The sequence below is a fragment of the Lipotes vexillifer genome, unplaced genomic scaffold (genome assembly GCF_000442215.2).
Source record: "Lipotes vexillifer unplaced genomic scaffold, Lipotes_vexillifer_v1.1 scaffold788, whole genome shotgun sequence".
Lineage (NCBI taxonomy): Eukaryota > Metazoa > Chordata > Mammalia > Artiodactyla > Lipotidae > Lipotes > Lipotes vexillifer.
Genome location: NW_006791862.1, coordinates 844,716 through 870,857, shown reverse-complemented (window position 1 = coordinate 870,857; position 26,142 = coordinate 844,716). Strand labels below are relative to the sequence as shown.

Genomic DNA, 26,142 nt, shown 5'->3' with positions numbered 1-26,142 from the left:
TCGCCGGGTCCCGCGCCCCCCCCCCCGCCCCCGCTCCCATATACAACACACCGACACACCACACGGCCCGGAATCCGCGAGATAAGCGGTGAGGGGCCAGGTCCGGCCGCGCACCCGAAGTCGGAGGTGGCGTCTCCGGGGCCTCACACACCCCCCGCCCCCACCGCGTGTGTGCTTCAGGTCTGGTTCCAGAACCGACGGTCCAAGGAACGGAGGATGAAGCAGCTAAGCGCGCTGGGCGCCAGGCGCCACGCCTTCTTCCGCAGTCCGCGCCGGATGCGGCCGCTCGTGGACCGCCTGGAGCCGGGCGAGCTCATCCCCAACGGGCCCTTCTCCTTCTATGGAGGTGGGTGCGCTGCCTAGGGGCAGGGCGCGGGCAGGGCCTGGGCAGGGCGGGCGGGGTTGGCTTCGTCGGAAGCGGGTGGCAGCGCGGAGGCGCTTCTGGCTTTCTCTAGAGAAGTGGAGAGTAGGGAAGAGATGGGTGGAGGCTGGGGAGTAAATCGAAGGGGAGGTAGTGAGACCCGACCGAATTCCCGACCCTGAATGAGGCGAATGGGCAGGTAGGGAGCAGCTCCAGCGTTCGCACCCAGCCTTCTCCGTGCTTCCGGCCCGGCAGGGGAGCCCGGCGAGTGGCGACTTCCCCGAGTTGCCCTCCCCAGCCGGCTCGCGGGCACGCCTTCCCGCCCTGTCACCCTGCCCCACCCAGGGCCCCGCCCTGACAGCCTCCTCGCTGCTCCGCAGATTACCAGAGCGAGTACTACGCTCCCGGAGGCAACTACGACTTCTTCCCGCAAGGTCCCCCGTCCTCGCAGGCCCAGACGCCAGTAGACCTGCCCTTCGTGCCGTCGTCCGGGCCTTCCGGGACACCCCTGGGTGGCCTGGAGCACCCGCTGCCCGGCCACCACCCGTCGAGCGAGGCTCAGCGGTTCACCGACATCCTGGCGCATCCTCCCGGGGACTCGCCCAGCCCCGAGCCCAGCCTGCCCGGGCCTCTCCACTCAATGTCGGCCGAGGTCTTCGGGCCCAGCCCACCCTTCTCGTCGCTGTCGGTCAACGGTGGGGCGAGCTACGGAAACCACCTGTCTCACCCCCCCGAAATGAACGAGGCGGCCGTGTGGTAGCGGAGTCGCGCAGGATACGCGGAGTTCGTGGTTGTACAGAAACGAACCTTTATTTAAGAAAAACAGAAAAAAAAAGAAAAAAAACCATAAAAGCAAGTCATCCCCCCCACTTCCTCCAGCTTGGGGGGCCGTTTTCCGTCTAGGGAGACCGGATGGGAAAGGGGGACACGAAATAGAATCCAAATCCGCCTGGAGGTAAAACTGGGATCCGTGCGCTGGCTGGCAAGGTGCAGAACTGGGGCTCCCGCAGGGAAACGCAGACCTCTCCCCACCTCCCACCTGGACCCGGATTCTTGGACAGACACCGCCGGCGTGAGCGAGAGCCCGGCGGGCTGCGTAAAAACACCCACGGCAGCCGCGAGGGGCGGCCAGTCGGTGGTGACGCCAGGAGCCGCGGGGAGGGAGGCTGCGCCCGCAGCCGGTTGAGGACGCTGAAGCGGCCGGGGCGCTCCCGGGCCAGCCAGGAGGGTTCTGGCTCTGGGAAATTTATTAGTGTTGTCTCAGAGCTCAGCAACAGCGACAACAAACTTATAGCTTCAGAAACGCCGACCTGCTGTGCATCAGGTGGGACTATATATATATATATTTTTTGTCTCTCTGGGTTTTTTGGTTTTTTGGTTTTTGCCTAAATTGCAAAATTCTAAATGTAAAGCCCTCAGTATCAACTATTCTACCTTCACAAAGCTCTACACACACACACACACACAAACACAAACACACACACACACACACACACACACACACACAAATAGGATGGTCTCCAGCCAGACCTCTTAGTAAAATGACTTGAACATCAGCTGTACAAGAAAAGTATTCTACCTTCACACACACAAAATTAAAAAAAAAAAACTATTGAACTAAAAACAGTCAACTGTTTACGTATAACGTTAAATTCAGGAGTTCAGTGTTTTACTAATATATCCTGTTTTGAAACCTCTTGTTCAAAACAAAATGTTTTGAGCAATCAACCAAAATTGTTCATTTTCTTTTCCTGTAGATGTTCTGACAGATTTACAGGGCTCACAGCTCACTGTGCTAGTATGTAAAAAGGTGTTGTTTACACAAGGCAAAGAGAAAACGTGATATTCAGACACTTGCCAAATAGAGTAATTATAGCACAAATACTGTAAAGGTGCCTGGCACCACAACCTGAAAAAGTGTTAAAAAAAAAAAAAAAAGTGTTACAAGGTTTAAAAAAAAAACCACCTTTGCTAATTTTTAGTCCTGTTGAACGTTCATGGAATTGTTAATATGACTTATATAGACCCACACAGGTTTTATTTTTGTGTCTTTAAAATAAAAGTCCAAAATATTTAAATTTTATGGTCAAATATGCAGTCAACAGCTGCTACTTTTTTCTTTATATATTAAATTTCTCATATGTCTTTTATTGTTCTGATAAACCTAAGCTTGTGTGACCTCCAGTGCATATTAGACCATTCACTGTATGAAAGAAAACATGTTGAATAAATTTGTGAGTTTTTAATAAAAATAGAAAATCTGATGTTTAGATAACTGGTGTGTTATTTGATGTTTTAACAACTAGAATTGAGCTGTGACGGAGCCGAATGACCTCTCAGAAGCCAGGAGGAAGAGAGACAGGACTGGTGGATCTGTTTTTACCTTGGCTGTAGTTGAACCCCTTTGCTAATGCCAACCAAGCTTTTCTCTGTGCCTTCCTGCTGTTATTAACTACAGATTTGCATTCTGTGAATTTTAACGGATACAATTGGGGAGATGTTTGCTGATAAGTTAATATAGAACTGGAAATAGAAATCAAATCCATGGCTAAAAATGAGTGGTCCCAGTCTGTCATTAAGCATGAGACCCCATGCACTCTCTCCCTCTCCCCTCTAAACAGGTAAAACCAGATTTCTGAACGTCAGTTACCTATAAATAGGTAGTTAGAGGTGGTCCTTTTCTATTTCAATTCATTTCCCATAGATAATCCTGCTTTCTAACTTGGTGGTTTGAAAGATAACATAAAATGAATGTACGTACGCACAGCTATAAATGAAATACTTTAATCCCTTTCACAGAACTGATGTGAAATAGTTGTTTTATAGTATTTGTTTCATTTGAAGTTTCCCAGAAGGGAAACTATTTTGCTTGGCACAAGATACATATTACTTTCTCTGAAAGAGGAGTAAAAATAACCAATATAGAAATCAGATTTCAACTGAGAGTTGCCATAAGGTTCTGAAAAGTAGTTCAATCCCTTCCAAGTCTTCATTAAACATGGAAGGAATTTAAATATTTTATCTGCTGTGAAATACGTGTGTGTTTTACTATCAGACACTACCACAGTTCCAGAATTTCTTTTCCATGTCACCTACATTTCAGTCTGGATTCCTTATTTCCTTTTGTTTTTTTTTTTTTAAATCAAGGGTTTTACATGAAATGGTATGCAATTTCCAGTGTTGTTTTTATATTTTGTTAAGACACAACCAAGTGTATCTTTCTTGCTAAGAAGGCTTTAAAATAAATATTTCACTGCATCCACATGACAGCTTATTCAATGGGGAGGACTATCGGGGTGGAATGTGACAGTGTTCTTTCAGAAATCCAAATTTATGAAATACTGGGGAGACTTTTGAAACTCCTAGCCTCTGCATGCTGCACATTTGTTTACCTGCTTTGTATGCAGATCGCCTTGTTTTTGCCCTTTTAGCACTTATATACATTAAATCATAGCCAACTTATTCATTATAGCCAGCCTCCTTTAAAGACATTCATTTAACTGAACGTATGCTCATTGGGAAGCCACATTTTCCTATCAAGGCTGCTGAATTATTTAGCAGCTTTATTGTGGAATCCGGTACTTGATAAGCATTTCAGAGTTGGGTGCTCGGTGTGGACGCAGTTCTTCTCTCTGACTTTTCTCTGGCAGCAGCTTGGTCTTTTCCCTTGGAAGCTGTGTCCAGAACCCTAACGAATCCCTGGACAGGTGGCAAACTTCAGCAGTCAAATTTGGAGCCGCCCGAGGCGGGGAGGTCTAGGGATGTCAGGGACTTCTTGTTCCCATCAGAGCTGTGCTGCCCACCTCTGGCCCTGAGGTACCGAGGAGCGCTGCACCATCGAACCGCGCCTGGGCGCTCCCCGGAGAGGCGTGCGGGTGGGAGGGGAGCGCCCAGGCGGTCCCCTCTGACCCCCCAACGCAGTCTCCTCTCCTGCCTGGGCTTGGCCGCCTGGTTTCTCCCCGCAGCCATCTCAAAGCTGCCACGTCTGTGCCTCTAGCCACCTGCCCTCAGGGTTCCAGCGACTGGGAGCTGCCATCTGCCCTGGACGAGGGAGGCATAGCTCACCCACCTCTCTTCCAGGATAGGGGAAAGTGGGAACTGCCTTAGGGCTAGACAAGGTGGGGGAGGGCGATGGCGTGGAGAGCCAGGACAGGCATTGGAAAGGGCCTGGGACCCTTGATAGTATCTGAGAAGAGAGAAAGGTAAGAACATGGTTTCCCTAAACTCTTGAAACTCCTGGTCACCTGAACAGACAGGAGATTGGGACAGGGGGGGGTGGGTATCCAATGTCACCCCTGCCTATCCTCTGCTCTTCCTACATCTCTGTGCCACTTTGCAGCCCTTAGGCAGCAGGCAGAGGGACCATGAACTGGGAGATCTTCTGACCTTCTCTGGAGAGGACTGTTCTTTTCGGAGCATGCTCACATTTATTCCCATCCCCCTCCTCATCTCATCTGCTCACATCACAAGGGCAGTCAGGGTTTACATTTCTTCTAAGAGGTAGAGTTTTTGAAATAGCCCCTCCCATAGTCCACCTTCCATCTCCACTCCCACTCCCATCAGGAAACCCCTCCTCCCTTCTCTAGAAACTAGAATCAAGTAAGGAGGACCCCCCAGAGAGGGGATTTAGGAGGTTGCTGCCTCCTGCCTCCACATCTCTGAGCTGCATCTTAAGTCCTAGAACTCTTTCTTCTTTCCTCCACTCCTGGAGTCCCCTCCCTACTCTCAGGATGGGGTGAGAAAGCCAGGGAAGCATTTTGGGGGCCCTGGGTTGTGTGCAACAGCAGTAGAGTGGTCTTGATTTCTTCCTCAGAAGGCTTCCCAAGTCAGTAGGTGCCTGGACAGAGACAGAAGAGTAGGGAAGCAGGCATTTTCTGCCCAGAATTATACAGCAGTGTCCTGTTTGCATGACAGCTAGAGGTGCTTTCTGCCTTGCCTCACCTCCCGGCTCCTTTTCTCCCCTTTCTTTACCCCAAGGTTGGGTTCCTAAGCCTTATTAGTGTCCCAAATAGGAAGGGAAGAGGACGGGGGTGGGGGGGGGAGGTAGTTTCCTAAATGTGGGGTGAGGGAAACATTTTTGTCCTTCAAAGCCCGGGGCCATGCCTGTCCCAGTCCGTGGAGGCTGCTTTTACTCTAGAGGCCCCAGACGGCAGGCACCAGACTGCAATTACAGGGGATATGGTTTGTTTTGTTTTGTTTTTGTTTTAAAGCTGTTTTCGACCAAATTCTATTGCAGGTGGTAAAAAGCAGTTTTCTTTGCCTCAGTGCCTTGCCTACGGTGCCACCATCCTAGCCTGGAGTGCTTTCCCTTCCCAGTGTCTGTGGGCATCTACCCTGAGGGCTTCCTGCCGCCACCTAGGAAGGGGACATGGAACAAGTGGTCTCTTGTTGCTTTTGACGCTGGGGACGCGTATGGAGACTCGGGAAGTCAGGGACCCTCATGTCCCTTGGGTTCCACAGGAGGCACTGGAGAACTGAGGGTTCCCCAGGCTGTTCAACTGTGGGATCCAACTGGCCTGGGCTGTTCCCAGGAAGGGCACAGGGCACCCCTGACCCTGTTTCCTGGATCCATTTGAGGCAGTGTCCGTTTAGGGGCTTCTAGGTCTTTACGGGTGACCTCAAACAGATACTGGAAGGATAGACCACTTTCTACTCCCCTGATCATCCCTTTTTGCAGTTTCTGTTTACATGTTTGTCTGCCCCCCTAGGCTGATCACTGCCAGAAGAGAATCTAACTTACTCATCTTTGTATCTCATTTAGCAGTGCCTGCCACATAGCGGGCAGTCAGGGAATGCTTGATGAAGGAAAGAGCATATAAAGGGATTGTATTTTTCTATGTGCCTGGGTGCACCTAAATTGATCCCATTGGGTCTTTATATTTTGAGTCTACCTGTGCCCCTCTAACTGCAGACCTGAGTTTTCCCGCATTTGTGCACTACTTTCAACTGTCTGAGTATGCCCTCATCCTTGAACAGCAAGGATATCAATACCGATGGGTGTGCAGTAGAGTAATCCCCACTCCACCCCTTTTCCCTGCACAGACAAAGCTACTTGCAGAAGCTACAGAATCCATCTTTATTTACGCACAGCTATAGCGCTTGCTAATTCCTATTAATAAAAATGCCAGCAGTGCACCGCACACTTACACATGCCCATCCCTGAGGCACGATTTCCAAATCGTGGCCATCGCGGGGCCAGAGGCATGTGCCCGGCCCCAGACTCCTCCAAATTGTGAAATGCCAAACCTTCTTTTGGTCCCAGTCTGTGCGTGCCCTAAAGCACACGTAAGCTTCGAGACGCTTACCCTTTACTCCTCCTCCCTCCCAAATCAGCCACCACGGGTCACGGTTACACTACATTTTATTTCTAAGCAAATCTCGGACAAATCTTGTGACATACTTTATACAAGAGGACACAGGCTCTACGCAAGAATGTCTCGGTTCCGGGCCAGCAGCGATGCCGTGCCCTTGCGCGCTCCCGCGCTGCCCAACACAACCCCTTCGGCGCACGCGCACGCGCACACGCGACAGCCTTCCGGGCGCTTCCGCCTTCATCCTAGCAACGCACGTAGGGACGCAAGCCCCGCCCCCTCCCGGGAGCCTCCCGGAAGTTGCCGGCCGGGAGCAGGGTGCACGGCTCCGGGCGTCCCTGGATGTGCTGGGGCTCAGTCTCTGGGCCAGAGGACTCGGAAGCGGGAGAGCGACATTCAGTAGCGCGGCGCAGGGCGAGACCTGGTGACCATGGCGGGGCCGCAGCCTTTAGCGCTGCAGCTGGAACAGTTGTTGAACCCGCGACCGCGGGAGGCGGATCCTGAGGCCGACCCGGGGGAGGGTGAGGCCTGATGGGGGCAAGGCCATGTGCGGAGCCGTGGGCCGGGCCCAGTGCGGACCCGGGCGGTTTGTGAGGGGCCGGCAGCTGGGCCTCGCCGCCTAGCCTACTCTCCTTCCCCTTGCGCAGAGGAAAACTGCTTCCCGGGAGGGTGGCCCCCGGGGCAGGGGAGGAGGGCTTCGGAATCCTTCGGACGCGCGTTCTAGATTTGGTGCTCGGGTGGGCGGAGCGTCCGGAGGACTCATGCTTGGGTTAACTGTTGATCCAGTGCTGTTGCAGGCAGCCAGAGTCTGGTAGCAGGTTGGAGGTTATCTTTCAGGATGCCCTTACTGGCGTTGCGTTAGAAATGAGAAGGAAAAGTCTCATCCTTTTTTTTAAAAAACTCTGCCTGTCCCTGAGAACCTCCTTGGAGGATGAAGGAAGAAGTAGGCTTCCATGGTGCCGTTTTAGCCTTTTCAGGCTTCAGCACACTTGCTTAGCGGCTGACGAATGATATTTCTGATCTGTAAGCTGATGTTCAAGGTCTAGTTGGGAGTAATCCTCCTTTAGGCTTGAGTCAGAGAGAAGTGTGAGGAAGGGAGAATACGGAGGGATAAATGTGAGTGCTGGACCGTTTCTTAGGAATAATTAGTTGAGGGAACTGGGGCTGTTTAGCCAGGATACGAAAAAAAAAAAAAAACAACTCCCTGAGGGATGGGCTGGAGTGGGATAGAACATGATGATGGCTGACTTAAAATATTTGAGCTGACTGTCACACATGGAAGAGGGATTAGGCCAGTTTTCTATGATCCAAGGCATGGAAATATATCCTTCTAGTAGATGCAGAGAGTCAGCTTTCTGTACAGGAAAGCTTTCTGTAGCAGCAAGGTAGCAAGTGGTCTGCCTTGGGAGGTGATGAGGTCCCTGTTCTTGGAAGTTGGTGGGGATTTTGTAGAGGACGTTCAAGCGTGAATTTAAAGGGCTGAACAGGGTTACCGTTAAAGTATGTTCTAACCAGGAGATTCTGATTACTTTTTCCCCTCCCCCGACAGCCACTGCTGCCAAAGTGATTGACAGGTTTGATGAAGGGGAAGATGGGGAAGATGATTTCCTAGCGGTGGGTAGCATTAGAAAGCTGGCATCAGCCTCCTTCTGGGACACAGACAAGAGGTATTCTGGCAAGACCACCTCTAGAAGAGCTTGGAAGGCAGACCATTGGGAGCAGACTCTGCCAGGTTCATTTGGTGAGTAGACGTATTTCCATGGTACTCTTTCTTTCCTGATTTTTTGGGGTAAAATTTTTTTTTTTTGATGCTCTCTGCAGAACTAGTCCGGATGCCCCACTTACTGTCTTAGGAGAAACCACTGATTTGACATTAGAAAGGGCCCTTTGAAGTACTGAATTTCACTTGGTAAGGAATCTGAAGTCTGGAGCTATTAAGTTGCTATACTCCTAATGTTTACACTAATGGCTCACCCTAAAATGGAGTGAGAGAAAAGGCCTTGCATATTTGGATTTTGGAGAGGGTTATGTGTTGAAAAAGCATTGTGTCTGATGAGCATGCTACTCATGGATTTTGACCCTTTTCCTTTGGTGTGTCAAGCCTTGCGTCGAGTCACTGGATAATATTAATTTGTGACACTCATTTTTTTGCCACTGTAAAAATTTCATAGTCCTTCCCTGTTCCCCTGCAACAGTTAGGAGGATGTGAGCTTAGTTTTAAAGATTGTGAGTTTCTCAGAGTGGAAGAAGGGGGCGGAATATGGTGATTATTGAGTGAATGCTATTTGTTTTCCTTTAGAGAGGTTAGAGGGACCATGTTGAGAATCTACAGATAATATAAAAGAAACAGTCACTCATGCTGTGATATCCATGGTTTAGTCCCTGATACAGCCCTTGGGGCTCCCAGATGATAAGCTCATTTCATATTCTTTGCTTAGAGAATGATAAACAGTTCAGTCCTAGGACCAGTATAATATTTATTGAGCTCTCACCATGTGTCAGGCACTATGGTAAGTCCTTTAAATTCTAAGAGCCTGGTACATAGTAAGTCCTCAGAAAATGTTACCACCATATCATTACATGTATTATCTCATTTAATCCTCCCAACAGCCCTGTGAGGTTGGTACTGTTTATCCCCATTTTACAGATAAGGAAATTGAGGGGCACATTGGTTAAGTAACTTGCTCAAGGTCATATATCTAGTAAGTGCAGACTGGAACTCAAATAAGGCAGTCTGACTCTAAGATCTATACTTTAAACTACTACTCTGTGAATATTTCTTTATCTGAGAAATGGCATACATTTAAAGAACTTAAAGGATTATTTCTCTTTACTATTTGGCACTTAGTTTCTGTATATATGTTTTTGACAGCCTTCTCTGTCTTAAGTTTATATATTGTTACTTAAAGAAGTACTTAAGACATCATGTTTTCATAAAAATCTTTATTTTATGAAGAAAGCTGTTGGTAACAGGTCCCTGTATGATTATGCTTCCTGTGTTCTACCATGGAAGAGATTGGATAATCATTAAAGACCTGTAAGTGTCAGGATACCCCAAGCATAAGTAAAATCAGGAGCCATAACTAATATTCCATTTACTGAAGGATCAAGTTCAGACTTCTTCCCGTGGAAGACAAGAACCCTCCTGATTTGGTCCCTGAGCAACTCTCTGGGTTCATATCCCAGCATTCCGTACCCCAGTGCACTTTTGTGTGCTGGACCTTTGCATCTGCTGCTTTTCCTTTCCTTCCCTCTTTTCTGTCTGATGACCTGTTACTTATGCTTAATAAGTAAAACTATAATGTGTCCTTCACAGGAAGCCATCTCTCACCCTTCTCTGTACACTGTACTAATGCTTTTGTAATGTAGTTATTGGTTATGCATATCCACCACTCCTAGCAGACTGTGAACCCATCCCCACAGATATTACATTCTGTTTGTCAGTCTCTAGTTTTTATCCATGGCTGGTTCATAATAGGTGCTTAATAAGTGTTTAATAGACATCACTAGGGTGACAGAGATTGTGCATTTGGGACAGTTAGTGGTAAACTCTGTTTTTTCAGATGCAGGTTTGGGGAAACCAGTAATTCCCTCACACCAGATGAAATCTGACCATTTTTCAAGGTCCAGGTCAAAGGCTGCCTTTTTCTTATAACCTTGCTTAAATTCACTTGCTCCACAGCTAAAATCTCTTCCTCCTCTTAATTACCAAAACTTCGTCAAAGTGCTTTTAATTCTTCTCTGTATTATAGTTTTTATGGGTCTGTCTTTCCCACTAGAGCCTTTCAGTAGGATAGGACCCATGTTTTTTGTTTTTTGTTTTTGTTTTTGTTTGTTTATTTTTTTTTGGCCACGCCGTGGGGTACTCAGGATCTTAGTTCCCCAACCAAGGATCGAACCCGAGCCCCCTCCATTGGAAGCGCGGAGTCTTAACCACTGGACTGCCAGGGAAATCCCATAGGACCCATGTTTTATTCATTTTTGTTTCTCCCTTAGCATTTTAGAGGTAGTAGATGTGTAATAAATATTTGTTGAGTTGCATTGATTACGGTAATACTTTTTTTTTTGGATAGGTGTCATGATCCTTTAGTTAAAATGAAAGATATGGCCTAGTATTTGTTTTAAGGTAACTTTTTTTTTCTTTTTTTCCTTCTTCCCTCCCTTGTTTAGATAAAGAAATATCTGATGAGGAAGGGTCTGGAGATGGAGATTCAGAGGGTCTGGGCCTGGAGGAATCCGGTGAGGATGCCATGAGTGCTGAGGAACTGGAGTGTGCTGATGGTGACAGTAGCCTGGCCTTGAAAAAGAGGATCAGAAGCCACTCCAGGAAGGCGTCGGGCTTCAGTGTCCAGAGCATCAGTGACTTTGAAAAGTTTACCGAGGGAATGGATGACCTCGGTAGCAGTGAGGACGAGGAAGACGAAGAGCAGGAGAGTGGTATGGAGGAAGGGGGTGGTGAGGAAGACTTTGAAGGTGAGAGTGAGGAAGACAAGGCCGAAGACAGGACCAGTGAGGACGACGGGGTGGTGATGACCTTCTCCGAGGTCAGAGTTTCCGAGGAAGTGGAGAAAGGCCAAGCTGTGAAGAACCAGATAGGTTTGTACACGGCTTGCTGTTTGCTTGTTTTGAGTGTCCACATTTGATCTCCTTTTTGTTTGTTTGTGGCTGTTTGCTCTCTCCTGTGTCCTTCCAGTTAGTTGGTGACGTGCCCCACTTACCTAGAGGCCCAAAGCGCCGTTCCCCTGTGCTTGGCCTGCTGTTGCTTCACTCAGCTGCTTTGCTGGTTCTGCTCTAGTACTTCTGGCAGCTGTGGAAGGTTGAAGAGAAGGGCGTCGTCTCCTCTCGTTGGGCTGTAGCATTCTCTCTCTCATGTAGCAAGTCAATTTGCATCCAGACACCGGATTTATTTCCTGTAATAAATAGAGTGTTTCCATGGCATGAAGCTGATAAAGCCATGTTGCTTAGGGACTGCTTTGATTTCCAGTCCCTCCCCCTTTCCCTGCCCCAGGAAGATTTTATTAACTGAGGAATGGAATTCTTTTTTCTTTCTCAGCACTGTGGGACCAGCTCTTGGAAGGAAGGATAAAGCTACAAAAAGCTCTGCTGACCACCAATCAGCTTCCTCAACCAGATGTTTTCCCTATTTTCAAGGACAAAGGTGGCCCAGAATTTGCCAGTGCCTTGAAAAACAGTAAGAATACTTATCCCATATTGGGATGCTTAGAACCACTGGGGTTCATTGGGATATACTGTGATTGTATTCACAGCACCACAGAGTTGAGAAGACTTGGCTTTAGTCATAATTTGGTATAAAATGGTGATTTTTAACTTAAAAAAATATAGCAGTATAACCCTCCTATCAAATGAAGGCAACTTTGATCGAAACAGGTTGGGTGCTTGAGTCATGTCTGTTCCTCTTTTTTCCAGCCCTGCTCACACTTTCCCCTCCCCCTCCTCTTGGCTTTCTGAGCTACTGCTTTAGTGCTCAGGGGAAAACCACTGACATAGAACGAAAGGGAGACAGTGAATGACTAACCTCAGTTCGTTTAATTTGTATATCACGTGCTTAAAGGATGCCTTTCTTTGTTGGGTGGTTTCTAGAACAAAATGCTGAGATGACCTTACTCCTGTCTCCCTTTGGGTTACACAGGGTGATGAAGGATGGTGACCGCAGAGGGAGGAAAAAGTTGTGAAAGAGAATTGCTGGGCTGTAAAGTCCAAGAATTTTAGAAGAGCAAAGGAATTTAGCAATTATTTGGCTCCCAACTCCCTCATTTTACAGAGGAGAGAGCCAAAGCCCAAAGAGAATAGGTTGCCCAAAGTTACAGAGCTCGATCATGCACGGCAGAGACAGCGTCCTCCAGCTTTTCTGCCTTACGATCTAAGGGCTGGCTTCTGTACCACGCTGCCTCCTGGGTGCCCAGTGGTACCGGAGGACTGGGGCCGAGGAGAGAGATGCGGGGTGAGCGCACAGAGGCTGGAATCTCCATCCCTTACTCGCACCCTGAGACTTAGTGTTGTCATTTGCTCTTTCAAACTTGTTTTTATAATATCGTGGAGTTAGCATGAGAAGGGGCCTGAGGAGGACATCAGTCTGATTTGGCTCTGCTTCTTGGTTAGAATCACCTTAAACCATTTAAGATAAATGGGTAGGATTTCTAGGGTAAGGAATTGTGTGAACCTTTCTTGGCGGGGACTACTTGGTTTAATTAGGAATTACTTCCCAAGGGCCAGTCTTTAGATGGTGTGTCTTGACACACTTGAAGTCAGGAACCCTGCAGATACTGTGAGGGTGGGTCTTTTGTAGCCCCTCCTCCAGCTCTTCCCCGCTTCCTCCCTCAAATAAATGATAGCTTGGTGGTTTTCAGCATTTTTGAGATTTTTGGAGCACTTCTGTGCTATTTTTAACACCCTAGTGCCCTGATTTCCGGTATGCCTCAGGAATGAGACCTAGACCTAGACTACTCTAGATTAAATGTCTTAAATGTTTCACAGTAAGGCCTTTTCCATTTTGTTACTCATTACTCTTCTTGCTTGAGCCAACCCTGCCCCCGCTTTTTTGGGGATTCATCTCAAAATGTAGATATTTTAAGGTTTTATCAGTGCTTGGTATAAGGGACACATTTTTACTCTTGGATACAGTCAGTTTTTTAGCTGTTTTAATGTTATTTAACTTTGATTTTGCAACAGTTCCGATCATTTTAAACACTTTAAAAAAAAACATTTTTATTTTATTTTATATTTTTGACCGTGCCATGTGGCATGTGGGATCTTAGTTCCCCCACCAGGGATCTAACCCACATCTCCTGCATTGGGAGCGTTGTGCCTTAACCACTGGACCGCCAGGGAATTCCCCGATCTCTTTTTGTACTTAACCAATTGCCTCTTTGCCTCGTTGATGAATTCCAGTTAATCTGACAGATGTCTCCTGATCTGACTAGGTGGGTTGCAGCGGAAGAGGGAGAAGAAAGGAATGTTTATTTGGTATCACGTATTCTAAGGTGGGAGGGTGGAGAGTTTTCTTTTTTTTGAAATTTTTATTGGCGTATAGTTCATTTACAATGTTGTGTTAGTTTCACGTGTACAGCAAAGTGAATCAGTTCTACATATATCCACTCTTTTTTAGATTCTTTTCCCACATAGGCCATTGTAGAATTGAGTATTGAGTAGAGTTCCCTGTGCTATACAGTAGGTCCTTATTAGTTATCTAGGAGCGTTTTCTGGTTACCAGAATTTCTATGCTTAAGGGTAGCTAATTCTTGTTTCTACCTTTATGGCAATATGATATAATATGTTGTGTATTTCCCTATCTTGGTGAGCAGAGTTTAAGAAAAACTTCTTGGTTACATTACTGTGGATGAACAATTTATACTGTGTTATATAGCTGGTGTGGAATGTAGGCTGAATTTGTACTGACACCAGAACAAACACTGGAACTTAATTTCTTTAATTAAATCTCTTTTCAGTTTGGTTGGTCTTACAGTAAGGTCAGGCTGCCTGGGTTTAGATTCCATCTCAGCAGTGGATTAGCTGAGTGACCTGGAGCAAGTTACTTAACTTCACAGTAAGATGGGGATAATATGATTGTGAAGATTAAAGAACGTAATCGATGTAAAGCATTAGCACAGTGTCTGGCACACTGCACACTGCAAATGTTACGTACATGTATTCTCCTCTTCTGCAGAGAGAGGCATTTGGCAGTGTTCAGCCCTGTGAATGACGGTCGTCACTGTAACTAACCATCGTCCCCACTGTCTCCAGTGTTTTTTGACTTTTTGGTAATGTTCAGATTCCCTATATAATTTAAATTAACCATTTGTTCTGAAAAGTTGGTAGTGTTATATTCTTCTTCTTATTATTATTTTAAAATAAATTTATTTGTTGACTTTTGGCTGCATTGGGTCTTCATTGCTGTGCGCAGGCTTTCTTTAGTTGTGTTGAGCGGGGGCTACTCTTCGTTGTGGTGCGCAGGCTTCTCGTTGCGGAGCATGGGCTCTAGGCATGTGGGCTTCAGTAGTTGTGGCATGCAGGCTCAGTAGTTGTGGCTCGCGGGCTCTAGAGCGCAGGCTCAGTAGTTGTGGCACACGGGCTTAGTTGCTCCGCGGCATGTGGGATCTTCCCGGACCAGGGCTCGAACCCGTGTCCTCTGCATTGGCAGGCGGATTCTCAACCACTGCGCCACCAGGGAAGCCCAGTAGTGTTATATTCTAGTGTAATACTTAGAATTCAGCTTTGGCCTCTATGACTGTGAGAAGGTGATCAGAGATTTCCTTATTGCCAGACCCAGCTGCTGCCTCCGTGAAGCTTTCAACCTTTCCTTGAAATTTTTCCCTTAGGTTTTGGCGCTACTGCATGTGATGTGTGGGTTCTCCTGCTTTTCTGACTCCTCTTTTATCCTCTCAGTGTCAGTTTCACTGCATTTAAGATCCTGTTCTCAGGCTGTGTTTTCTTGACATATTCTCTCCTTGGCTCTGTCATTTACTCCCATAGTCCTAACAGTAGCCTCTAGAACAGAGCAGACTTCCAGCTGTATTTCAGCCACAGTCAAGTCCCGAGCAGCATGCCTTTGTACCCTAAGCACCTTAAACTCTACTTTTCAGAAACTAAACAAATAGCTCCTTTCTTCCCCAACGCACTTAGTCCCCAAATCACCCAGATATTACATGTTGGTGATTATACCTCTCGATGTGAAATAATTTCAGAGGCATTTTTTGATATTTTAGTAGTTGCGTAAGTGGTAAGTCATGAACTAACCTTAGCAAAATTAAGGGATTTTCCATGCACACAAACCATTCCTCTAAAGAGGCTAGCTTTTTCCTCTCTGATTTTCTTTTAAAAACTTCTATAGCGTTAGGAGGCAGTTCTTCTATGTTGGTAGCAGCAGTGTATAAGGAAAAAGTCATGTTGTTTAAGGAAACCTCAGCATGAGTTGTTTAAAACTTTTCATTATGGAGTATATCAAAGCTATATAAAAGTAGAGAGAGTTGTATAGTGAACCCATATACCTTTACCAGCTAAACACTTATCAAGTCACGGCGTATCTTATTTCATCTACTTATACTAACTCACCCCCTACTTCTGCTTTATTTTGAAGCAAACACCAGACATCCTGTCATTTTATCAGTAAATCAGCATGGATCTCTAAGAGAAAAGCATTTAAAAAAAAAATCACAATATCATCCCACACAAAAACACTAACAGTGATTTCTTAATAAACATAACTGGTTTGAATGGTTGGGGAATTGAGGGTGCATTCCTGTAACAGGCGCTCTCTATTGTCTTTTCAGAGTTTGCTCTATATCTTTAAATGAAATGATTAAAGGAAAGCCAAACTTCAGCCATAATAAGTTGACCTTTTAGTGAAATGTATGTTATTAATGTACTTAATGAGATGCAGTACAGATTGCAGTGAGCACCATGTTTCATTATAGGTCTAAAATGCAATATCATTGAAGACCTTTAATAGAAACAATGGTTGACATTTTGATATTTCCTATAAGCAAAATCCCCCCAAGAACACAGTGTAATATAATATAAATATAGAGGAAGTGTTGAGATTTTTTACTTGCTTAAGAGTATAAACACAAATTCCACTATTAAGAAGTTAGGTTTTCTTTGTGCCCGCCCCCCATCTTCCCACTTCTAGTTCGAGTTCACCCTCTCATCCCTCTGTGGCCCTTCCCCCAGCCCCTCAACTATTTTGACTTGAATAGACTAAAAATTTTAATGCCAATTTGACCACAGCACTAATAGACACCTTAAAGAACAACTTTTAAAATTTTGAGTGAGTCATGGCAATTGGAATCTTGATAGATAATGTTTCTGTTTTGTTTTTTAAATTTTATTTATTTTTAAGTAGGCAGTATATTCACATGGCTCAAAATTCAAAAGATGCTAATGACTGTAGAGAAAATCCTCCTTCCCACCCCGTACCAGTCCTAGCCACCCAGTCCCCTATCCCATAGGCAACCAATATTGTCAGGGAAATTCCCCCTTTGTTATTACTTGGTTGCCTTAGGTGACAAATCCATGAACATCTATTTCAGTGTTAACTCGATTAACGCTTTGTGGGTTCATGACAGGGTCCTCACAAATGATCTGTAGAACCCTGGAATATCCGTAATTACTTGGGATAGGTTTAAGTATTGCTTGGGACGAAGGCACTTGCAAGCTTCTCCAAGTGTAGCATTGTGTAGGATTAAGGACTCTTTTATTACTGTAGACTTCATCTAGCCAAGATGGTATGAGGAAGATAGATCTTTTTGTTTCAGCTGATGGCTATCAGTTTTTAAAATAGCTTTACTGTTCTAATTATAAAATCATGTCATGCCTACTTCAGAAATTCAGAAAATACATAAGAGCATAAAGAAGAAAATAAGGATTACCTGTAATCTTACTACCCAGAGGTAACCAACAGTTGTCATTTTGATGAATATCCTTTCAGAACTTTTTCTGTGTTTACACACACACACACACACACACACTTTTTTAAACAAACATGGAATCTTACAAGTATGTACTATTTTGTAAGCTTATTTTTTTCTGCTTAACATATTTCATGTCTATATTTAGATGTACGTCAGCATTTTCAGTGGCTACAGAATATTCCATTTTATTGATTCACTGCGGTTTATTTAGCCAATCTGTATTGATGGATACTCAGGTTTATTTCAGCCTTTCACTTTTATAAAGCATGCTTTGATAAACACTCTTGTACATACATATTCGAGCATTTTGCCTAAAAGTAGCACTGTCCAATATAAATATGGTTCAAGTCACATACGAATTTTAAATTTCCTAGTAATCAAATTTTCAGAAAATTGTAAAAAGAAACAGGTAAAATTAATTTTTGTAACATATTTTACTTAATGCAGTATATAACAAATATTATAAGTTTAACATATAGTCAATATTTAAATACTAATGAGATATCTTATGTATATTTTTTCATGTCAAGTCTTTGAAATCCAGAGTGTATTCTACATTTACAGTTCATCTCGATTTGGGCTAACCACATTTCAAGTCCTCAGTAGCCACGTGTGACTAGTGGATACTGAATTGGACAGCACAGATCTACGTTCCTGGAAATTAAATTGCTGGGGCAAAGGGATTGTACTTTTGTTTCTTTTTTAAGGCTTTTGGAAGATACTGCCAAGTTGGCCCTTAGAAGAATTATAACCATTTAATTCTCATCTGTAACAGTTGTTTTCCCGGACTCGTGCCACCACAGAGTATTATTGATCCTCTTATTTTTCCTAAACTGTAGGTGAGAAATGAAGGCAATCATTTCTTGATAACTTTCTGTTTGATATTTACATAATACCTCTTGACTTAGCTTTGAAATCTATGCTATGTTTGGTCAGCTTTGAAATCTATGCTGTGTTTGGTCTGTTTCTCAGAGAATGAATTCTATGTAGGAAGACTTTTGGTCCCTATTGAGCTACTATCTAATTTGTCCAATGTGGTTAATTAGGCATTTATACTATGTAGAAAGTAAAGTGGGGTCAACAGAGCAAGTGCTTTTCCAAAGCAACTGAGTGGGGGACCCAGGGGGAGAGTGTCAGATTCTTTCACCCACCCTGAAAAGATGAGCCCTAGATGGCTCACAGAGCTGTGGAAGCTTGAAAACTACTGCAGCCAATCTCATCAGAACATTTGTTTTATTGTTTTGGGTTTCTTAGGAATTAAGGTTGTCTTCAGGCCTGAAACAATCTTTAATTGTGATGAGTTAAATAAGGGAGCAACCCGGACTTGTAGTAGTACTAGTAGTAGGCAGTAGTAGTAGTAGGTAGTACTAGTAGTAAGTAGTAGTCGTCGTCGTCGTCGTCGTAGTAGTAACATATGTAGTAGGATTGCCCTATCCGCTGGATTCACAGTGAAGTCATACACATTATTGTATGTTGGAGTCTCTTTATATGGACATTTTATGAACTCATCTTTAACCATATATGCCTGGCCAAAAGAAAGAAGAGGGAGAGAGAAACAGCTTAAGTAGTGCCAGTGATTCTGCCTGCCATCTTTTTCAGTGTGCTCATGCCCTGGAGTAAGCATGGGTGGCAGGTGGAATCTGTGGCTGCCGTAGTTATTCTTTGTTGCGGGTACCTCTCCAGTGAGCATCTCGTCAGACAGACTGCGAATCTAGTGGTTACAGTTACAGCCTGCAGTCTTTGTCCAGCACGGTCCCCGAATGTAATCATCTTGTGTTTAATCGACGAAGCGGCTGTGGTGTTTGAGGGGAGAAACTGACCATGTTGAACTTGCACAGAGACTGTGGTGCTGTACTTCCTGGGCAATTTTTGGGATTTTTAAAGCAGTTTTGTGAGAACTTGATTTTTGCTTTATGCTCAGACTTTAGAACCTGACCACTGCAAAAAGATGCTACTCTATTACTGTTATTTGTGTCTTAACACTTATTCTTAAATCACTTTATTAAAATTATACATGAATATGATAAATAGTACAGAAGCATTCAGGAAGACAACAGTCCTTTGCCTTACTTTCAGTCTCATTATATTTCGTTTTCCTTTTATAATTTTAAATAATTTGTTTAGATCTCTATTTCTTGATTTCTTTTTCCTCTGGTATGAAAGATGAGAATGCTACTGACAGGTTAAGATGAAGACTGAGCAGTGACCATTTCATTTAGCAACATGGTGGCCATCCTCTACCTTGATGAGCAGTTTTTGTGGGGTGGGAGGGATGCAGGCTTGACTGGGATGGGTTTGTGAGAGGACGGGAAAAAGGGATCTGAGGTAGTGAGTATAGACAGCTCTTTCTAGGAATGTTACTTTAGAGGGGAGCAGAGAAATGGGCGGTTAGATGGAGAAGGATGTGGAGTCGAGAGAAGTGTTTTGTTTTTGAGATGGGAGCAGTAACAGCATGTTTGTATGTTGATAAGAATGATGCAGCAGAGGGGAAATTGATGATGATGGGGGAGGATATCTGTAGCAGTGTCCTTGAGGAGGTATGTGAGATGGGACTAGGGCATCCTTAGAGAATGGTGGCCTTTGATAGTGGGGACAGTTTAATCGTAGTGACAGGTGGGAAGATAGTATATGAGTAGACACAGATAGGTAGGAGTCTCTGAAAATTCTCTTTTGATCGTTCTGTTTTCTTTGAGACAGAAACCAAGGTCACAAATTGCGAATGAGGAGTAAGGAAGGAGGTGGTAGAAATTTGGAGGTAAAGGTATGAGGTAGTCATTCCATTTTTCTTCCACTACGTTTTTACATTCTGCCCTGCAACTGCAACCAAGATTCCCCTGCTCTATCCATATGTTGACCCTGGGAGTTGAAAACCAGTCAACTGTATTTACAATGTGTTATTATGTAAATGAGGGTATAATACCAGGGCAGGGAGGGACTGGAAAATGACTTTTTCTTTCCCGTGTGTTCAGAGGCCTGTCGGTAGGCGTATGTTCCTAGTTCATTACAAGTGCCTAGTTCCTAGTTCACGTAGATTTTTTTTTTTTTTTTATGCGGTACGCAGGCCTCTCACCGCCCGCGGCCCCTCCCGCCGCGGAGCACAGGCTCCGGACGTGCAGGCTCAGCGGCCACGGCTCACGGGCCCAGCCACTCCACTGCATGCGGGATCCTCCCAGACCAGGGCACGAACCCGTGCCCCCTGCATCGGCAGGCGGACTCCCAACCACTGCGCCACCAGGGAAGCCCCACGTAGATTTTTTATAGCCTCCATCAGTTGCTTAAAGTCATGCTGTATTTTAGTTTGCTTCAGATTTGTTTTTTTCTTCTTTTTATTTTTTTGTGTTTTTTTTCTTTTTCTTTTCTGTTTTTGTTTTTTGCTTCACATTTGGACTGTTTATTATATCATTTTTTCCCTAGGTCTCTAGATTTTCTTTTCTTCCCCTGATGGCTCAGTTTTATCATCTCAATCCTTCTTCCCCCAAACTTTAAATCATGTGGTCTCTCCTCTTACATTCTCCCACTTTGAGTGGGTTGTTCTCTGGGTCTAGCGCACTGGGTCCTCCTGGGACTTCCTTTCCTTGCTCTTCTAGGGTGGAGCTGTGTTCTGGCTCTTCCTGTATCTCTCAGTTTGTCAGTTTGGTGCCAAACATGGATGGGGAGTAAATGATCTGATTTTTTGCAGATTTAAAAATGCTCTGCCTCATTTGTCATTGATATCAATATATTCTTCATGGATTGGGTATACATTTCTGGGTTGAAAATTACTTTCGCTCAGAACTTGAAAGTACTGCCCTGTATTAGTTTCCTATTGTTTTTTGTTTTTAATATTTATTTATTTATTTTGGCTGCACCGGGTCTTAGTTGCAGCATGCGGGATCTTTAGTTGTGGCATGCGAACTGTTAGTTGCGGCATGCATGCGGGATCTAGTTCCCCAACCAGGGATTAAACCCGGGTCCCCTGCATTGGGAGCTTTGGAGTCTTACCCACTGGACCTCCAGGGAAGTCCCAGTTTCCTATTGTTACTACAACAAATTACCACAAACTTGGTGGCTTAAAACAGCAGAACTTTATTGTCTCACAGTTCTGGAGGCTAGAAATCCTAAAACCCAAGTGGTCAGCAGGGCTGTGCTCCTTCCAGAGACTCTGGGGAAGCATCTGTTTCCTTGCTTTTTCCAGCTTCTCGAGGCGGCCTGCATTCCTTGGTTCATGGCTCTTTTCCATCTTCAAAACCAGCAATCCCATCACACCAAGTGTTCCTTTTCTGACTGACCCTATCGCCTCTCTCTTGTAAGGACTTCCTGTTTACATTAGGCCCACCTGGCTAACTCAGGAGCCTCTCCCTATTGCAGATCCTTAACTTAATCACACCTGCGAAGAAGTCCTTTTGCCTTGTAAAGTAACGTATTCACAGGTTCTGAGGATTAGAATGGCATGTGGACCTCTTTGGGGACCATTGTTCAGCCTTCCACATGCCCTATTGTCTTCTGTCATCCAGATGTTGTCCAAGAGAAGGTGGTTGCTGGTTTGAGTCTCATTCCTTTGTAGGTGACTTGTTTTTGTTCTCTGGAAATGTTTGGGATCTTCTGTTTATTCTTGGTTTTCTGAAATTGCCCGAAGCTATGTCTAGGTATGGGTCCTTTATTATTCATTGTGTTGAGTACTTACTGGGCCCTTTTAATCTGAAGATTGTGTGGTCTTTCAGTTTTGGGAAAATCTCTTCTAATATTTCTTTGCTAATTTCCTTCTCTCCATCATCTCTGCTCTCTTTTAGGTATTAAACTGGATTAGTGTTGTTTTTTCTCTGTTCCATCTTTCTGTGATTTTTCTGTGTCTGTGTTCAGAAAAAATTTGAGTTTAATTTCCTAGTTCTTTTTTTTTTTCCATCTTTTTTTTTTTTTTTTTGGGGGTACGCGGGCCTCTCGCTGTTGTGGCCTCTCCCGTTGCGGAGCACAGGCTCTGGGGACACGCAGGCTCAGCAGCTGTGGCTCATGGGCTCAGCCGCTTCGTGGCATGTGGGATCTTCCCGGACCAGGGCATGAACCTGTGTCCCCTGCATCAGCAGGCGGACTATCAACCACTGCGCCACCAGGGAAGCCCGCAATCATATTTTTAATCTCTAAAAGATCTTTTGTTTTCTGAGTGTTCCTTTTCTATATAATTAATATACTTAGAGTATATTATGTACATTTAAAGTTCTTTTGCTTTTGTTTTATATTCACTTTAGTTCTTAGAAGTATCCCTATCTCCACCAGCTTTTCTGTTTACTCTGGACATTTTTCCTCTGTTTTACATTTTTATCCAAGTTTAAACGTGTATACAATTTTTTGTGTGTGTGTGTGTTACGCGGGCCTCTCACTGTTGTGGCCTCTCCCGTTGTGGAGCACAGGCTCCGGATGTGCAGACTCAGCGGCCATGGCTCACGGGCCCATCCGCTCCGCGGCATGTGGGATCTTCCCGGACCGGGGCACGAACCTGTATCCCCTGCATCGGTAGGCGGACTCTCAACCACTGTGCCACCAGGGAAGCCCACATGTATACAATTTAAAGAGTCAAATAATTCTACAGAGCTTGTTATGAAAACTAGTGTATGCTGACTGTACACTCCACTCCACTACCTTGCCATATATAACCCACTCTCCTAAGGCAACAATTATATTTTAAATTATTATTATTATTTTTTGAATTCATCAATTTATCTCTGTATCTCTAATTGACATGTTTCATTTCTACTAGATTTTTCAGTTTTAGGCATTATTTATTGACTCCTCATTATGAAAATGAGGATTTAGCCCTTGTTCCTACTATACTCATGCACACTTTCTGTCCCTTCCTGGTTATATTGTAATTTGGTTAGATCAGTAGTCAGTGTTTACATTATTATGTTTGTGTAAACACTGTTCACAGCTCAGCCGGGTAATATATATGCCATGATTATTTTTCCTTTCTCACACATCATTTTGTTTTCTAAAGTTAATAACTGTTACTTTTTTGTTTATTTTGTTTTCTATGCTGTAATTCAAGCCTGAACTTTTCTCTAGTTGTCTAAATCTCCCCTCAAGATAATGAGTTGCATCAGCTCTTCTGCCAGCTTACCTTCCTAAAGAAGTCTCTCCCAGAATCTTTTTTAAAAAATTATTTATTTATTTATTTATGACTGCGTTGGGTCTTCGTTGCTGCGCGTGAGCTTTTTCTAGTTGTGGCAAGCGGGGGCTACTCTTCGTTGCGGTGCATGGGCTTCTCATGGCGGTGGCTTCTCTTGTTGCGGAGCACGGGCTCTAGAGCGCAGGCTTCAGTAGTTGTGGCGCACGGGCTTAGTTGCTCCGTGGCATGTGGGATCTTCCCAGACCAGGGCTTGAACCTGTGTCCCCTGCATTGGCAGGTGGATTCTTAACCACTGTGCCACCAGGGAAGCCCCATCTCCCAGAACCTTTTGACCTGTTCTAATCTGGACTGTTACAGTTCTCCGGTGCCCGGCCGTCATGCTGGGATCTCCCTGCACCACCATCCTAGGGATTACCTTCACTTCCCACTTGTGTGGATCTCCTTGTCAGGATCTTTCTTGGCTTATTCCCTTATTTTGGTGAAGCACAGCCTCTAATAGCTTGCTGAGGAAGGATGCATGAGAGGGAAACTTTTTTAGACCTTGATTGTCTGAAAGTACCTTTACCCTATCATCACAATTGATTGACTCGCCGACTGTGTATAAAAGTCTATAGAATATTCCTTTGCTTTCCACCTTCTGAAGTTGCTGTTGGTGAGTCAGAAGCCACTCTGATCCCTGATCTTAATGTTTTTTCCTCCCTGTTTTGAATTCTTTGTCCAAAGAATTCTGGAATTTCATGATGCTGCACCTTGTTCCGGAGCAGGCTCAGCGGCCATGGCTCACAGGCCCAGCTGCTCCGTGGCATGTGGGATCTTCCCGGACCGGGGCACGAACCTGCGTCCCCTGCATCGGCAGGCGGACTCTCAACCACTACGCCACCAGGGAAGCCCTCTTTTCGCTTCTTTTTCTGCAAGGCCTATCATTTGGTGTTAGACTTTTCCTCTAATTTTCTTCCTTTTTTTTCTCTTCAGTTTTCCAGTTCTTTCTCTCTGTCTTTTTTTTCTTTTCCCCCCCCCCCCCACTTCCTAAGACATTTCCTCAGCTTTATTTTCTCATCTGTTGAGTATTTTTATTTCTTGTCATACATTTTATTTCTCTGGGAATATACCTGGTGTATATATGTATGTATAGTCTTAAGAGTTCTTCCTGAGTAGTCTGTTTCCTCCAAGCTGCTTTCTTTTCTTTTGTTTTAACCTGGGTGTAATATGTTAGATGTTTTCTTCAAATATTTGGTGATCTTTTGTCCACTGTTGACTTTCAAGAGTGAGGTACTCAAAAGCTGATTAGCAGCTTTGTATGTTTGGATGAGGCTCTTTGTCTGTGGTTTCCATTGTAAAGTGATCTATCTGGGCCATGTGGGGAAACCCCCCATGTCAGTATTTTTAGATCTTTGTTCTTTATGGGATCTTAGTTGCTAGAGAACTTCTAATCTCCTGCCTGGCTGCCAGCATTGTAGGAGGTGGGTAGGCTGGGGGTCTCAGCATTCAATCTGTGAACTTCTGCTTATTCCCCGTTTCGAGAATTATGCCCTTGCCTCAACTGTGTCTGGTGTCCCCCTGTCCAGAGACCCTATGTTTAACTCTCTTCAAGGGATAAACCTCTAAACGTCTGCCTGAGTAAAGAGGTGTGTTGACTGTTTGTAGCCCTACCTTCCTCTCCTCTCCTAGAGGTGCCTGGCACTGCTAGTTCTTGAAGCTTCTGGGGTTGTATTTGCGGACCGTGAGGGGATTGCTTCTTTTTCTTCACTGCCAGCACCAAGGTCAACTAGCTCAGGTTTGCTAAGTCAGTTATTTGTCCATCTGCTTTAAAAAGAAAACTGGTTTATTGAGCTATAATTGACATACAGTAACCTGCATATAGGTCCCATTTCTGTAACCCTAACCCTGTAAACAGCATCCCTGGAAAGAGTTGTCTGTACTCACTGTCTTGAATCCCTTTCTCTTGTTCTCTCATGAACGCGTTCCAGTCAAGCCTGTATCCCTCTTGCTCCACCAAAACTGCTCATCAGGGTCACAGATGACCACCATGTTGCTGAGTTAAATGGTCAGTTCTCAGTCCTTGTCTTACTTCACCTGTCAGCAGCATCTGTACAATTTGACCTCTGTGTATGCCCGTGAAACCATCACCACAGTCAAGATGATGAACGTATTCCTCATCCCCAGAAGTTCCTCGGCCTCTTTGTAATCTCTCTTTCTGTCCCTCCCCATTCCTCGGCAACCACTAATCTACTCTCTGTCACTGTAGATTAGTTTGCATTTTCTAGAGTTTTATATAAATGGAATCATGCAGTTTGTGCTCTTCTTGTCTGTCTTTCACTCAGTGTAATTATTTTGAGATGCAGCCATGTTTTTGCCTATATCAGTAGTTCATTGCTGAGTAGTAGTAGTAGTAGTATATGGATAGAGCACATTTTGTTTTGTTTCTGGTTTTTAGCTGTGATGGATAAAGCTGCCATGAACATTTGTGTGCGTGCTTTTGTATGGACATATACTTCATGCCTCCTGTATAAAAGTTCCACTTGCTTCACATCCTTATTAACACTTGACATGGTCAGTCTTTTTAATTTCAGACATTCTAATAACCGTGTAGTCATTGGCTTTTTAGCTTACAAAACTTAGTTGCTGTCATCTCTCTTATCCAGGTATACCTCAGAGATATTGCAGGTTCATTTCCAAACCACTGCAATAAAGGGAATATCTCAATAAAGTGAGTCACATGACTGTTTTTGTTTCCCAGTGCATATAAAAGTTATGGCTGCACTATACTATTAAGTGTATAATACCAATAGCATTATGTCTAAAAAAAAATCTGCATACCTTAATTAAAAAATGCTTTAGTGCTACAAAATGCTAACTGTCATCTGAGCCTTCAGTGAGTTGTAATCTTTTGGCTGGTGGAGGGTCTTACCTTGATGTTGATGGCTGCTGACTGATTGCGGGGAG

At 44.6% G+C, this 26,142-nt stretch overlaps 2 protein-coding genes across 3 annotated transcripts in view; both read left to right on the top strand.

The window, feature by feature from the left end:
* The window catches only part of LHX1 (LIM homeobox 1), a 5,828-nt gene extending 4,625 nt beyond the window's left edge, over window positions 1-1,203 (top strand). Inside the window, exons 4-5 of the mRNA XM_007464891.1 lie at window positions 181-346; window positions 742-1,203. Coding sequence (XP_007464953.1) covers window positions 181-346; window positions 742-1,121 — 546 coding nt within the window. The 3' untranslated portion in view covers window positions 1,122-1,203. The remainder of the gene's footprint in view (window positions 1-180; window positions 347-741) is intronic.
* Window positions 1,204-3,742: 2,539 nt separating this feature from the next.
* AATF (apoptosis antagonizing transcription factor) overlaps window positions 3,743-26,142 on the top strand; it is a 103,901-nt gene continuing 81,501 nt past the window's right edge. The window contains exons 1-7 of one of the 2 annotated variants that reach the window (XM_007464889.1): window positions 3,743-3,747; window positions 4,229-4,236; window positions 5,374-5,391; window positions 7,092-7,193; window positions 8,222-8,413; window positions 10,843-11,268; window positions 11,726-11,863. In XM_007464889.1, coding sequence (XP_007464951.1) covers window positions 7,103-7,193; window positions 8,222-8,413; window positions 10,843-11,268; window positions 11,726-11,863 — 847 coding nt within the window. In that variant the 5' untranslated portion in view covers window positions 3,743-3,747; window positions 4,229-4,236; window positions 5,374-5,391; window positions 7,092-7,102. Of the gene's footprint in view, window positions 3,748-4,228; window positions 4,237-5,373; window positions 5,392-7,091; window positions 7,194-8,221; window positions 8,414-10,842; window positions 11,269-11,725; window positions 11,864-26,142 lie in introns of those variants that run through there. The other variant, XM_007464890.1, reaches the window with a different exon arrangement.